Source organism: Ostrinia nubilalis, chromosome 29 (assembly GCF_963855985.1).
Source record: "Ostrinia nubilalis chromosome 29, ilOstNubi1.1, whole genome shotgun sequence".
Taxonomy (NCBI): Eukaryota; Metazoa; Arthropoda; class Insecta; order Lepidoptera; family Crambidae; genus Ostrinia; species Ostrinia nubilalis.
This window is the reverse complement of record NC_087116.1, coordinates 565,472-581,991: the sequence shown is the minus strand read 5'-3', so window position 1 is coordinate 581,991 and position 16,520 is coordinate 565,472. Positions and strand designations below refer to the sequence as shown.

At 41.3% G+C, this 16,520-nt stretch overlaps 1 protein-coding gene across 2 annotated transcripts in view; it reads left to right on the top strand.

Annotated features, from left to right (window-relative positions):
- Positions 1-4,264: 4,264 nt before the first annotated feature.
- The window catches only part of LOC135085693 (uncharacterized), a 29,311-nt gene continuing 17,055 nt past the window's right edge, over positions 4,265-16,520 (top strand). The window contains exons 1-4 of one of the 2 annotated variants that reach the window (XM_063980504.1): positions 4,265-4,372; positions 6,797-6,891; positions 8,222-8,319; positions 8,685-8,860. In XM_063980504.1, the coding sequence (XP_063836574.1) occupies positions 6,803-6,891; positions 8,222-8,319; positions 8,685-8,860 (363 nt within the window). In that variant the 5' untranslated portion in view covers positions 4,265-4,372; positions 6,797-6,802. Of the gene's footprint in view, positions 4,391-6,796; positions 6,892-8,221; positions 8,320-8,684; positions 8,861-16,520 lie in introns of both variants that reach the window. The other variant, XM_063980503.1, reaches the window with a different exon arrangement.

Here is a 16,520-nt window from a genome sequence, read left to right as displayed (position 1 = left end):
TTCTGGACAGAATCTATGACTACATACCCTCAATGACCTCAGTGGTTCAGTCATAGAATGTGACATGTGATTGGTCTAACTAATTTTTCATTTAATGCTTGAAACTAAATCAAATTTTGAACCTTCGTTCTGTAGAAGTTTTAACTTTATCGACGTTTGACCACCCCATCACTAGTGCAACAAACAACTGGACATCACCTGCGGATTCTGCGAACGATTTGTTTATTTTCGCACCACCGCATTGACTCAGTCCATTGGGAGGTGGTTGACTTATATCTACAATGGGGACAGCAAGGAACCATACTGGGTCTGACGCTTAATCTGTCTGATATTTTTTTATAAATTGTCCGAATTCTTCGTAGACTTATATGGTACGTCACTTGAAGGGTACATCTGTATTCACAAACGATACTTGCTCAAGTGAAGCAGCAACGCTATGCAAATTCGAACGCACAGTGTTGAATAGAGTTCTGTGATTGGTTCGTATGTGTCACTCCTCCACTCAAGTATTGTCTATGAATAGGTTTTTGGGATCCTGTGCGTCCACGTGCACTGTGAGACTTCATAGTAATGTGTGTAAATACGTTGTTGTTTACTAAATCCTCATAAAGGTAGCAGGAAAGCGCTGGATGCAGGCCGCTACCAACCGGGCGATGTGGAAATCATTATGGGAGGCCTATGTTCAGCAGTGGACGTCCTGTGGCTGAAATGATGATGATGTTTGCTAAAATATGGCCGTGTGGATCCGGCAGAGTAGAATAGGATTACCCCCGCTCTTCTTGTGGATGTTGTAAGAGGTGACTAAGGGACAAACATTGTGAGCATCAGGCCTCCCCAACCCGTCTGGCCAGCGTGGGGAGTGTAGAACAAATCCTCTTTTTCTTCTGGTCAATTAGAGACGGTCGTGCTGCAGTGGAGACTGAATGACATGATGAAGATGATGATAATTATTATTCTCTACCATTCTCGTGCGTCTTCCTTCTTTTTTCAAGCAAGAGCTGAAAATCAGTGTTCTGCTCACTTTAGAGCAGTGTCTACACTGAGCTCTCTGCTTTTTGCATCGCTGCGGCACACTTATACCTTAGCGCAGGATTTTCTTTTTTACTTTTTGTAATGTACTATATCTTTCCTGCTACTCCTGTGTTTATTAATCATACTTTTTGCTTCTTGTGTGTTTTGCAAATAAACCATATAGTATCTATCATATATCATAATAACCGTAAAGATTATTGACACAGATATCTTAGTTAATAATGATGAATTATTATCAATAAATAACATTTTTGTCATAGTACCGGTTACAATGGCCTTGATGATATCCGTAAATAAGTAGTGCTAAAGATAAGTGAGATATCAAATGATAAGTTCGTTGTCACTGACAAACTTTTCGCAGATCGATTTGAGATTAGACCCAAGGATTAAACAGATTGTAACTAGGCGGGCCCAACAATCATACCTAGAAATTATTCACATCGAAAACGTTTTAGGTCTACCTATTTTCAAAAATGCGATTGTAAATAAGCGCCTAAGTAGACACCCGGTGGACCGACGATCTAGTGAAGTTCGCGGGAAACACTTGGATATATGCTATTCACCCTAAAGCCTGGTGGTGAACAGGCTTTAGCAAACAAACAAACTCTTCAACTTTACAATATTAGATATTAGTAAGCCTACAGATTTATAAATGGAAAAAATGCAAATCTATCATCGCTTTACAATTGCTACCTCATTGCAATCATTGGTAACAGACAATGTCAAGACAATTGACATCCGATGCAGCGCAACGATTTGATTGGTCTAAAATTAGCGAGCATAATTTATTTGAAGCATTGAACAAAGTATGCGCCCATAGAAACTGACAAATGTACACACGACAGCACATCAGGTTACCAATTTTTTTTTGCAAACTCGCCCCTATTACAACTACACAAGAACCCACATTGGTTACGTTGACGTGCCGTCGTCCTAGACTGCATCTCACTTAACATTGGGTGCGATTGATAGCTCGTAGAGACGGTGGTTATTGGGGTAGAAAAGTTCTCGAGTGGCGACCACGGGACGGAAGACGTATCGTGGGCAAGCCTCCCACTAGAATCAGTCTTTCCCAAAGTAGGCGATAACGCCCCCTTGTGGGCGCTGCAGGCTTAAAGGGGGGCGGTAAGAAACCCAGAAAAAAAAATCGGGACGTTGTGTAGAGGCTTGGGAGGCGTCATCTACTAGGAGGACTCTTAGGCACCGACTGAGCTCGACACTTGACTACAAAAATGGGGGGCGCTCTAAAATAATTTATTCTCAAAGTGGGCAGTAGGTAGACTAAATAAGTTTGGGAACCGCTGCACTAGATGGTCGATCGACGATCGCGGTCGCGGATCGCGGCTGGTGAAGGTCGCGGAAAGAACCTGGATGCGGTCAGCGCAGGACCGGTCGTTATGGAAATTCTTGGGGGAAGTCTTTGTCCAGCAGTGGACGTCATAAGCTGAAACGAACTAATGAAAATATTTCCAAAATTGACATTTACTCGTATATTGGCACGAACCAATAAGTATTCGTAGCTTTATTTCTTAGGCATACTGATACAATGTCCCTGAACTTTTTAATCAAGTAATTCGGGGTATTGAAGTAAGATAAGCCTATAGTTCCAAAATACTGAACTGTCCTATCCATGATATTGACAGTGGGGCGCCACCGTCAATACCGGATCGCTGTTTCCGATTTTTGCCATGTTGGAAACCATATAGTTGAACGATGGTAGCGCCCCCCTGTCATTGAGTTTGGTGGGACAGGTCATCTATACTTCTGTTATTTCTAGCGTAAGCCTCTCAGCATTCTCAGAAAAAATCTGCTGATTTATAACGATAGTTTTATATTTCGACAAGTTCTGAAATCTAACCCGGAACGATTAAAGTTTCAGTTCGCAACACTACTATAAATATAAGTCCCAATCATCATAATTCAGCACTTTTCGTATCTTTTACCGGAAAACAAATCAAGATCGATAATTTATTTACGCGAATATGTAAGACGTACATACAATACATACAGATTATCTAATATTATCATACGGCTTAGTTTGTATGCGCGCGAGTGGAAGCGAGCCGACCAGTTCGTGACGTCAGAGAATACGTGTTCATTGTCGCACGAGAATTCTATCTTACTTCGTTCCTTTATAAAATCATAAAATAAATACATTTATTTTCTGGAAATAGGCTTTTAAAAAGCGCTTTTACATATTCCAGTATTACTTTACGCCTAACACTGCTCTGAAGATTCACTGATAAGGGTGGAAAAATGGAAAGAAATCGTAGCCAATACATCCCCTCCAAACGGGACTATTCCCACCTCTCGTGCCCACCGCTGCAATTCCAATGTAGCCAGGATCTACAGCTTGACCGCCAATAAAAACCCAACCAGGTCATCCTCAAGCCTACCACTGCACTGAAGATATACCTACACTACTGAGAGCCCATTAACAGCTGACAACATTGTCACCACCTCCAGTGTCACATCACAATTAGGAATTTCCCATCGTTCCTTTCAGCCAAATGACGTCCAATTTGGGGGTGCGGGGAGTTTGATCTGAGCAATCCTAGCGCCATTATTGTATCGTGCGTGTGCACTCAAGAATAATTTAGCGTGTACCGATAACACTCAAACATTAGCGGAAGAATGGTGGGGCGCGTCTTCGTGGAACATACGTCTTCCGATCGCTGTCGATTACAAAAACAAATCATCACCATCATCATCATCTCAGCCATAGGACGCCCACTGCTGAAAATAGGCCTCCCCCAATGCTTTCCATGTTACCCGGTTGGTAGCGGCCTGCGTCCAGCGCTTTCCTGCTACCTTTATGATGTCGTCGGTCCACCTTGTGGGTGGACGTCCCACGCTGCGTTTTCCGGTACGCGGCCTCCACTCCAGAACCCATCGGCCGTCAGTTCTGCGTAGGTACTATGTGCCCTGCATATTGCCACTTCAGCTTGCTAATCCATCGGGCTATGTCAGCGACTTTAGTTCGTTTACAGATCTCCTCATACAAAAAGGAATACCACAATGGAAACGCGCACTAACACACACATGTGCCACTGTTTATACATAACTCCAGCCACACAACCTACTCTATCACAACCCGTTAAAGTTCATTTTCAATCGACACGTCATCCTTTCATAACAGTTATCATTTGTCAAAGGGATCAGTAATACACGTGCGTCTATCGATACATAGTTTTAGTTGTTGTTACTGAAATAGGCAGCTAATTTTTATATAAAAACCTGTATAATTTATATAAAAATCAGTCGTTTTTAGCCAGTTGGAGGCTGCAGTGGTAAAAAGTTTTTATGTCAGTGTTATAAGTAGACTACTTCATCAATCAAGGTTAGCAATAGGAAAACGGTAATAGGCCAGTAGAATTAAACACAAAAATGAATCAAATCGGAAATAATTCCTACAAAAGATTTTATTGCTTTAATGGCTTCATTGGTTGCCCATAAAGACTCTCCTAGGTCCTCTCTCTCCTAAAGACCCTATCGAAAAGTGGTCTTGATAACGGTTGAAGGGCACTTAATTCTGCATTAAATAAGACCAAATTCATATGTTTTGGACAAACCGTTCTCATGCTTATCTTCGACAAAGTAGAAAATAGACGTATAATTAATAACCCTCTCTACGTCCAATAGCTCGTCACCCGCAGGCACCCAAGCCTTGTAAAATGTCGCCTTAATCAGCGTATCCCTGTCAAGGCTCGCGAGTTGGATTTACCTATCCCTGTTCGTCCCAGCCGATCCTTAACTGCGGTTGCTGCACCTCTTCCTTGCACTCTCCTGAACGACTCTATGATAACTACTATGGCTGTCCCTCTTCCTTGTACCCTCCTGTACGACTGCATTGCTTAGCCGTATGCATGGTCCAAGGTTCGACGCCACAAAATCAACTTCGTACGCGTGAAAATAGTTTAAATACTATTTCCCGTGCTTGCAACATTTTTCTTTACTGCTTCGCCTCTATTAGTCGTAGCGTGATCGTATATATCCTATAGCCTTCCTAAATTTATGAACTATTCAACACAAAAATAACTATTTAAATCAAACTAGTAATTCCTGAGATTAGCGCGTTCAAACAAACTAACAAAAAACTCTTCACTTTTAATATTAACTTGTTGTTGTTGATTTTTGGCGTCGAACCTTGGACCAGACACACGGCTAAGCAATGCAGTCGTGCAGGAGGGTGCAAGGAAGAGGTGCAACAACCGCAGTTAAGGATCGGCTGGGACGAACAGGGATAGGTAAATCCAACTCGCGAGCCTTGACAGGGATACGCTGATTAAGGCGGCTCTTTACAAGGCTTGGGTGCCTGCGGGTGACGAGCTATTGGACGTAGAGAGGGTTATTAATTAAACGTAAATTTTCTACTTTGTCGAAGATAAGCATGAGAACGGTTTGTCCAAAACATATGAATTTGGTCTTATTTAATGCAGAATTAAGTTCCCTTCAACCGTCATGAAGAACACTTTTCGATAGGGTAAGTCCTTTACGCGGTATAACCGGAAAACCGAAAAAACGCCCCTTTCGGGGGCCCCCACCACTTAAGCACAACTCCGTCGAAGTCGAAAACCTAGGAGAGTCTTTATGGGCAACCAATGAAGCCATTAAAGCAATAAAATCTTTTGTAGAAATTATTTCCGATTTAAAAGCTAATTCTACTGGCCTAAAGTTATTTATTTTGTTTGACTCGAACTCAGTAGATTCTACCCTGTGATTGGTCTACTAGCTTACCTAAATATTGAAATTCTACCAATCAAACCTGAGGCGTGAGTTATAGGCTTAGCCTTAAGATCTCAATGCTTGAAACTGATACATGTTTGAAGCTATAGGATCAAAGAGGTAATGAAGGATATACAGGGTGGAAACGATAAGTGATCTCACTGGACTATTTCTAAACTATACAAGATATCGAAAAACTGGTTACTGATCCTGAAAGTGCTTCACGAGCTCTTTCAAACGGTACCAATAAAAGGTTAAAGAATAAACTGGAACTATCCGAAAATTCTATGTTTCTTCTTTAACCTTTTATTGGTACCGTTTGAAAGAGCTCGTGAAGCACTTTCAGGATCAGTAACCAGTTTTTCAATATCTTGTATAGTTTAGAAATAATCGAGTGAGATCACTTATCGTTTCCACCCTGTATATTGAACTGGGTTGAAGAATAAAATCTACACAGATTTTCACAACGACCGGTCCTGCGCTGCCCGCATCCAGGTACTTCCTGCCAGGGATGTTATGGATATCCGTAATCGTAACCGAAACTTTCGGATATCAGAAATAAAAAAAATATCCGAAACCGTAACCGAAACTTTCGGATATCCGATATAAAAAAAATATCCGAAACCGTAACCGTAACCGATTCAAAAGTTTCGGATGTAGGCAGTTTAAAATGTTTTTTGTATAGCATTATATTGTAAAGGCATAACAGCCTGATTTACCTTTTAATGCCATCCAGTATCAATTTTTATTTTTTTATTACTTTTTATTCGATGTAAAGTCTGCGGCCATGAATGAGCCGTGTTGGACAACTATTGCAAATTGCATTCTAAAGCACAGCTATCTGTAACCGTAACCGAAACTACATATCCATAACATCCCTATTAAGGTCGCACCTTCACCAAATCCCCTACTTACTACCTGTAGGTACTGTAGTACCAAGAACAAGATTACAATAAATTAGATATTACAATACAAAGTGCACTCACCATCAATGATACTTTATCAAAGTATCGATGATTGATTATAACCTTATTTTTAGATCAATATGCCCTGGAAAAGACCAGACAGCGTCCCCAAAGGGCAAGTTTGGAGCACCTTCAAAGGTCGGGATAGGGATGGAAAGCCTGGTCTATCGTAAGTATACCCTATCATTTCAGGAACTTCTATCATCATCATCTAGTGTTTCCCAAAGTGGGCGATAACGCCCCCTTGTGGGCGCTGCAGGCTTAAAGGGGGGCGGTAAGAGACCCAGAAAAAAAAATCGGGACGTTGTGTAGAGGCTTGGGAGGCGTCATCTACTAGGAGGACTCTTAGACACCGACTGAGCTCGACTCTTGACTACAAAAATGGGGGGCGCTAAAAATAATTTATTCTCAAAGTGGGCAGGACAGTCTATTAGCCTAGGAGAAGACGTTGGACGGGATTTTGATCAGTATGGAGATGTATGAAAGTGTGCACATTACACCGATTTGGTATCGGCCGATTCTTCATATAAATTTTAATTAGAATCGGTCCCAACTATCGACCAACTAAAAGTCAGTGGTCTGCGTCTAAGGCTGGTTTTAGACTCGCGCTGACCGCACGCTGATCGTCGGCGCTGACAGACAGATCAACATGTATGTAATTGAAGGGAACGTTCGGCGCCGACGCTTTATACAATTCGGCTGTCAGCGCTGACGGTCAGCGTGCGTCGGCGTGACTCTAAGGCTTGATTTCCTCCTACGCTGACGTCGGTCGCGTACATCGGTCGAGCGTACGAATAAACACAATGTTCTATGAAGCACCGCACTGCAACGCCGTTGTCAGCGGCAGATGATTACATAGAACTAGTGTGTAATCGTGCGCGCCGCTGACGTCGGTCACCGATGTCAGCCTAAAAGGAAATCAAGCCTAAAACCAGCCTAAAGGTTTTTGGTCGGTTCTCAATCTGTAGTAGCTGAAGTCATATTAGTGCGTGGTGGACTTTACCTGCCTAGGGAGGGCAGCTGCCCTACTGGAACTGGTATTCCCTGCTCTTCACTCTTACCTCATAATTTTCTTCCTTTGTGCCTTACCTATACCGCGTGGAATCCTGCCTAGAAATTCTAATTAGCTGGCACAGAAGCTGATACTGAAGATGTAGGTCCATTTTATAACACACACGACCCATAACGGGACTATTCCCACCACTGCAACTCCTGCGTGGCCAGGATCTCAAGCTTGACCGCCAATAAAAACCCAACCAGTGAAGGTCAAGTTTTTCCCGGGGGAAAGTTAAACTGTCATTGGACCCGCAACGAAATTAATCAGAAGAACATAGGAGTTCAAAGTTAAGGTTCGACTTCCCTCCGCTGCAAAGCGGATGACAAACAAAGGTTTAATAACCTATAAGAAAAGATACCCTAAGCAAAACCTACTTAGTAGAGTTCCCGAGAAAAATATGCTGCGATGCCGTTGACCGTTGATTTCTTTTTGCCCTCGAAAGGTTCCAAATCCGCGACATGGAAGACGAGTACAAGGAGCAATGCCTGGATCTGATGCAGGAGACGTTCATGAGGGATGAACCGCTCTGCAAGATATTGGGTAAGATTTTCAATATTTATTAAACCCTGGAGTTCTGGAAGAGAACGCTTCCTAACGGATACAACCCCTGTTTCTTTGTAAGTAACTGTCACTTAAACAATGATGAGTAAAGAGAGGCGAGCAAGAAAAAAGGTAAATTAGAAAATTGCGTGCGAGAGTGAGAAGAAAGACATTTATTCTTCTTTCATAGCGAGAGTAAAGCGAGCGAGATTGAGATCAAAGAGATATCGCGCTCGAGAGTAGAGAGAGAGAGCCAGAGAGAGAGAGAGAGTAAGTAAAAATAGAGATCCACCTACTCCTTTTTCAAAATGCCAAGTATTTTAACAGACTCAAAAAAGGTTTAAAGTTTGACCCGTATGTTTCAGACATCAAGTCAGACCCAACATCAATAAGAACAATCCGGGACAACTGGGAGGCGTACATGTCGCAAGGAGTCAGCCTGGCGTGCTTCACGGAGGAAGACGGAAAGCCCGGCACTCTGGTGGGATTCAATATTGTGCTGGTGAAGAGTAAGGATGACCCTGAAGAGGATATGGAGAACGTAAGTAACGCAAGACACGACCTCATAAAGGTTGCAGTAAGGCACTGGATGCAGGCAGCTACCAACCGGCCTATCTGGTGGGAGGGCTATGTCTTGCGATATACTGGCACTTCCTTTACGGATTAGCTAGCTAAGTGCAGGGTATATAGCATGTAGATATGACGGTCAATGGGAGGTTTGAGGAAATACCAAAACCCTCGTTTTTTCATCCCTCTCACGCAAAACAACTATCTTCAGAGACAGTAAAAGATAGGTTCTAAACTAAACGGCGTTACGGAGTAGCCTTGCTGGAATTAAGGCCACGTAATGACAAACGCAGCATGGGTCCAACTACAAGGTGGAGTCAAACTGGTAAAGCTAGCAGGAAAATGGATACAGGCTGCTTCGAACCGGGCAATCTGAACATTATTGGGGAGGGTGGTGGACTACTAAAGACTGATGATGATGATGGTGAAGTCTTTAATTAATTTTGCAGGTAAAAGGAGAGACCTGGAAGAAAGTGCTCAAGACGTTAGTGGCTGCTGAGGACCTCGTAAACGTGTTTGACCACTACGGGGTGGACAAGTTTCTGACGTCGAGCGGGCTAACGGTACTGCCGGAGTTTAGAGGGCAGAACATTGGTGCAAAGATATTTGATGCCAGGTAAGAATGTCTTCCATATTATTAGGTCCATAGTAAGGCTGCTTTCCTTCTAAGGTGTGCTAAGCCATGGTGAGCATGTTGAGAGATGTGATTGTCCAGCAGCTAGAATCGAGTATGAGTAGCTTACAAAACGGCTTAGCGAAGCGAGCAAAAAACGTGTCAACAATGACAAGCGACAGAGCTGCGTTTCTAGAGCAGGGTACTCATCTAGCAGATACTGTATCAAGTGAGTGCATAGGCACGAGCCCGCTGCTCGCAGCGACCCGCCGACTGGCGGTATCACTGCGAGCACAAAGGCGGATCCGGCAGCTCGCAGCGATGACCGTGGACGAGCCGTACTCACTTGAAGGTTGGACACGTTACATGCTGCATCTAAGCCAGCTACCCTGCCTAGGAAGATGAGCGGTGTGAGGATGTGTAGCGGGCAACTCCCTTTGCGGGGTTTTTTCCACTGATCCATGATTTTCATACAATACACATCTACCTCTAACAAGCACAATCACTAATATAGTACACATCCCTCGTCCACATCTCTTGGAAAAGCAGCAAATCAAATAGTTTATTCAGTACATACTTTGCCCTTACCAGGGCGTTCATACACGTCCCAAATATAGTTTGCCCTACCACTACTTCGGGACAACATATTATGGGCTGGTGCTGAGAAGAAGTGGCGGAAGAAACTCGTCACCTTTCAGCCTAAAAGCACTTGCCTCACTTCCCACAATTTTTTTGCGGCATCCTCTGGGTCAGGTAAACTGCCAATCAACCGTTTCAACTGTTTTCCAGAGAGCCTCTCTGCAAAGCCCTCGGCATCAAGGCTACAGCCACAGTCTTCACAGCCATAACCTCTCAAGTTTTGGCAGCCAAGTGCGGGTATGAACTCCTGGCCGAACTGCCCTACTCCGCCATGATGAAGCAGGGGATAGACCTGACCGACTGCGAGTGCAAGACTGCTAAGCTGATGGGCAGGAAATTCACGTAGATAGATAGATAGATAGATAAATGGTTTATTTGCAAAACACATTGACACACAAGAAGCAAAAAGTAAGATTAATAAACACAGGAGTAGCAGGAAAGATATAGTACATTACAAAGAGTAAGAAAGAAAATCCTGCGCCCTAAGGTATAAGTGTGCCGGAGCGATGCAAAAAAGCAGAGAGCTCAGTGTAGACACTGCTCTAAAATGAGCAGAACACTGATTTTCAGCTCTTGCTTGAAAAAAAAAGAAGGAAGACGCACGAGAATGGTAGAGAATAAGGTGGTGAAAATGTTGTACTATTTTAAACCTACATAAATATCAGAAATTAGGGAAATATAATAATTATAACTATTGTTCTTATATGGTTTATACATACATATACTATCTGTCTATGAAAAAAACATACGGGTTGAATTGAGAACCTCCTCCTTTTTTGAAGTCGGTTGAAAAGGAGTATGAGAATGTAAAATGGAGAATTTAGTTATCTACAATAATTTTACATGGCTGAAATGATGATGACGATGAATATACCTAATATTTTTACATAAATAATAAATACAAAATAATGAGGCATTCAGTATGCAGATGTATGATATTGAATGATATACCCACATTTATGTTTATGATTAATAAACATTAATAAAATAATGAAAACATATCCACTCAAGCCACCACTGACCACAGGCTATCTCCGCCTCCCAGGCACAAGTGCTTTAGGCAACTTAATCCGCGTTATATCCTTTTGTCATCAAGTATAATTGTTTTAAATTTTGATTTAAAAGTGTTCTTACAATGAATGCGTCTAAGAGGGGGGGGGGGGGGGAGCCTGGTGGCGGAAACTATACTAACTATACTATATATATAAAGGCGATACGTTGATCCCTTTCGGGTTGGTAAGTGTGCTATGACCTTTAGACACCCCGCAGATTACAGACTTTTAGTAGACCGGTAATTGGGTAGGCTTCCAATTCGTATGAGGAGTCGGCCGATACTAAATCGGTGTAGTGTGCGCACTTCCATACATGTCCATTATTGTCCATACTGATTAACAGCCCGACCAAACTATCGGCCGACAAAAAGTTTGTAATCTGCGGAGTGGCTAAGTTTACTTTTAAAACAATTACCAAGAGTATATACCAATAATTAAAACATTAGACTTAAATAAAATAGACGCTTCCACCTTCGGCCTGATCATCATCACCATCCATCAGGTGAGATGCAGGCCAAGAGCTTACTCGTTGTGAATTCAAAAAACTTGTCTGGATGTGGACGGCGCAGGACCGGTCGTTATGGAAATCCTTGGGAGAGGCCTTTGTCCAGCAGTGGACATCATTTGGCTGAAACGATCATACATGTTTCTAAAAAATTGAGCTTGTACTCGTACAATTTTACTTTTAAGACTAGTTCAAAATCATGAGTAAAAGAAAGAAACCTTTTTGGAACCGTTATGAAAATAATTTTATTGGTATAAACCTGGTGAAAGTTTCAAGTGTATTCGCTGAAATTCAGCATCGTTGTATCAATGCAAGTAGCATTCTAACTGTAATAATGTATGGGCAGGTCCCTTTCCCACTGGAAAATTTTATTTTTGCTTTGAGAAAAAATGCTTACGGGCCTCAGGACAACCCGATCGAGGTAACTGCGCACCTGGTAGCCGTGACGTCAAATTGTTGCTACGGTATGAGAGTCGCATTCCAGCGAAGTGTGCATTTATCTCAATCGTGTTGTACCCCGTAGGTAAAAGTTGGCTTTGTGTATAGAGATGTATGTTGTGTACTTATCCTAAACTTAATAAATATAAATTAAATATTAAGATAAACAAATACTATTTTTGATACATTTATTTATTAATGTCTTTTATACACTTACAAAGTATAAATGCTATAAAATTACGTTAAGTATTAATAATACATTGTTGTAATAAAAAATATATCGACACCAAAAAATGCACCATTTTCTATGCATAAGACATAAGACTTAGTAACTTTTTGGTATTATATGTATATTTTAAAGTTAAACATTTTATTTGAAACAAGCATTTTTTAAAAAGCCTCATTATCGCTTGTAGACAAACTAACATTCGATTTCGATTAGAAATAGTGTAAAAAAGTTATTATGCGCATTTAATGGTTAAATAGTGAACTGTTTACACAAATATACAATAATATACCTAAGTAAGTATATTTTTAAATAAATTATATTTCTGTTTATATTATACTAAATAAGAAAAAATAAAGTATTTTGAGTATACTATATATTTTTTACTAACCCTGTGATAAAATGAGAGACAAAATATTTCACTAAATAAAACTATATTATACTGTAGTTGTATATGTCTAGCGTTTAGCTCAGTCAATGCCTGAGGAATGGAAGCGGCACGGGAGGGGTGGCATTGGCATATTATGACGTGACAGAGCATACAAATCTGAAGTCCCTTCCCTAAATAATCTCATCTTTTAGTATAAATAAATCTCAATAAATAAAGCCACTAAAGTCCGGTCGCCGAGCACGTAGAATTTCGTCCAATGACCCCAAGCTACCCATCCTTATCGCTCGCGCGTAAATATATTGCTGTCGCGCGCGCTCGCACACTCACTGCGGCCACCTGTTGTTGTAGTTGCGTCTAAGACGTCTTGCAGACACTCCAAGCACCATTTTGATTAAATTATTCGTTGTTTGAATACACGTCAGTCATTTTTGTATTATTTTTAACGTGATTTATGATTGATGGATTTCTCAGTTTTTTACAAAAGTGTCAAAATGACATTTTAAAGACAATAAATAGATTGCAATAGATCTTTAAAAATACAATAAAAAGTAAAAAAGTCTTCATCGCCATCACACATGTGGGTTAAAGTCACTCATATCCTACTCGGCGTTTGATATTTCATCCCAGTCCACATATCTGTACCTACTCATTGGTGAGATTTCCTTGTTTATTTATCTACACTCAAGGAACTTTAACCCACATGTGTGATGTGAAGATATTAGAGATGAAACGGATAGTTGTTTGGCCGGATACCGGATATCCGGCCAGCTGCTAGGCCGGATAGCCGGATATCCGGCGGCCGGATAGTTGGCCCATTGTCTCGTTGCATGTCGTGACGAGTTTAGCGCCGCACAGGTGCTTCGAACGCGATCAGTGGGTCTATTAGTAGACTGACTATTCACACTTTTCGAAAATCGAATCAGTCACTCCGAATAAAACGTCAGATTTTGCCACTTGTCTAGGGGGCAGATCAATTCGGGCGATTTCGGTTGCCATCGTGAGTGTGTAGTGTAGTGTGTGAATAGCGAAAATTAAATTAGTTTACTTGCTGTATAATCTGACTGAATTGAGAATGTTACTAGGTATGCAAAATCACTTGAAACCTATGTTACAGTTAAGCTTTTACATTTACAAATACATTAGTTTTTATTTCATTCAAAAATACCCAGTAGTTATGATTTTATAGGCATTCAAAGTTCGCTTAAATATTGAGTCCCGCCGACGGTCACGTGACCCCGTGTGACGTACATTCACAGCGTCCGCTCACAAGAAAACGGATATAAACATACTTAAATATTTTTTTTTTGTAAATACAAACTTATTATACATATTAAGACCCAGACCCATCACAGAAATTAAAATTGAACCAAACCCAAAGTTGATGCGATTGTGTCTTTTTATTGCGAATTACCTTTCAGCTCCAACATTAGACCCCGATTACTATATAGAATTCAAATACTCATCAATACAAAACGAACGAGCCCAAACTCGATGCATTTAAGTCGTTTTATTATAGAGTTCCTATGGCCACCTTCCAGCTCCATCATCAGATCAGCTCCATGTCATCATAATATTGCATGGTCATCCAAATCACATGTGTTTGCGAAATTTCAGCTTAATCGGTTGCCTGGAAGTGGGTCTTAATTCAGCTTGCAAGATTCCACCCATACAAATATGAGCCAGTCGTTGTAAAATGACGTCACGCGCATAAAATGGCGGGCCGGCCGCCGCCCGCACTTTTAAAATTCAATATCTTGGAAACTAATTGACGTATCGAAATAATTCTTTCACGTGTATTTTTTATTTTTAACAGAGAATACAGAAAGCTAAAAAACAAAATTAGTGAACATTCTTCATTGTTGCATCAGATCATCAGTGAAAAAAGATCGCCTATTTTATTTGGCAATATTTCGACTTAACAGATATTTACTGTTTATGTATTCGTCATTAGAGTGAATAGCCCAGAAAAAGAAATTAGTTTTTTTAAAGGCCTTAATATGGCTTTTTCTAACTTTTTGGACTTTAAATAAAAGACGTCATTATTATATGCCATTTCATTGATGTGTTTATGTACCTCAAAGATAAATGTATTTCATTTTATGAATAGGAAATTGTCGTAGTTTTTTAATATCCGGTATCCGGCCGGATAGTGAGTTACTATCCGATATCCGGCCGGATAGTAAATTTAGGCCGGATATCCGGCCTACCGGATAGTTACCGGATATCCGTTTCATCTCTAGAAGATATTATAAAAAATGTTCTTGCAATTATTGATTTCGATGTATCCTTTATTCTCAAATAAATATGAACTTAGGAATTAAGTCTTGTAAATCTATGGTGCCGTACCTACCTATAATTATTTTCTATAATTAATTATAGATTTTTTTATAATATTATAGATACCTAGGTGACATGCAATGTTTGCCACTTAGTGCGGTGGGACCATGGTTAAAATAAATTACCCGTAGACTGGCAAACACTGTTCAGAACGTGGGACAACGGGTAAAAAAAATTACCCGTGAACCCACCAGGGGGACATGTTGGGGGGCCACGGGTAAAAGCCGAACACCCTGTATAAGTCCCAATCATCATAATTCAGCAATTTTCGTATCTTTTATCGGAAAACAAATCAGGATCGATAATTTATTTATGCGAATATGTAAGACGTACATACATACAGATTATCTAATTATCATACGGCTTAGTTTGTATGCGCGCGAGTGGAAGCGAGCCGACCAGTTCGTGACGTCAGAGAATACGTGTTCATTGTCGCACGAGAATTCTATCTTACTTCGTTCCTTTATAAAATCATAAAATAAATACATTTATTTTCTGGAAATAGGCTTTTAAAAAGCACTTTTACATATTCCAGTATTACTTTACGCCTAACACTGCTCTGAAGATTCACTGATAAGGGTGGAAGAATGGGAAGAAATCGTAGCCAATACATCCCCTCCAAACGGGACTATTCCCACCTCTCGTTCCCACCGCTGCAATTCCAATGTAGCCAGAATCTACAGCTTGACCGCCAATAAAAACGTATCCAGGCCATCCTCAAGCCTACCACTGCACTGAAGATATACCTATATACTACTGAGAGCCCATTAACAGCTGTTGTCAGCTGACAACATTGTCACCACCTCCAGTGTCACATCACAATTAGGAATTTCCCATCGCTCCTTTCAGCCAAATGACGTCCAATTTGGGGGTATGGGGAATTTGATCTGAGCAATCCTAGCGCCATTATTGTATCGTGCGTGTGCACTCAAGAATAATTTAGCGTGTACCGATAACACTCGAACATTAACGGAAGAATGGTGGGGCGCGTCTTCGTGGAACATACGTCTTCCGATCGCTGTCGATTACAAAAACAAATCATCACCATCATCATCATCTCAGCCATAGGACGCCCACTGCTGAAAATAGGCCTCCCCCAATGCTTTCCATGTTACCCGGTTGGTAGCGGCCTGCGTCCAGCGCTTTCCTGCTACCATTATGATGTCGTCGGTCCACCTTGTGGGTGGACGTCCCACGCTGCGTTTTCCGGTACGCGGCCTCCACTCCAGAACCCATCGGCCGTCAGTTCTGCGTAGGTACTATGTGCCCTGCATATTGCCACTTCAGCTTGCTAATCCATCGGGCTATGTCAGCGACTTTAGTTCGTTTACAGATCTCCTCATACAAAAAGGAATACCACAATGGAAACGCGCACTAACACACACATGTGCCACTGTTTATACATAACTCCAGCCACACAACCTACTCTATCA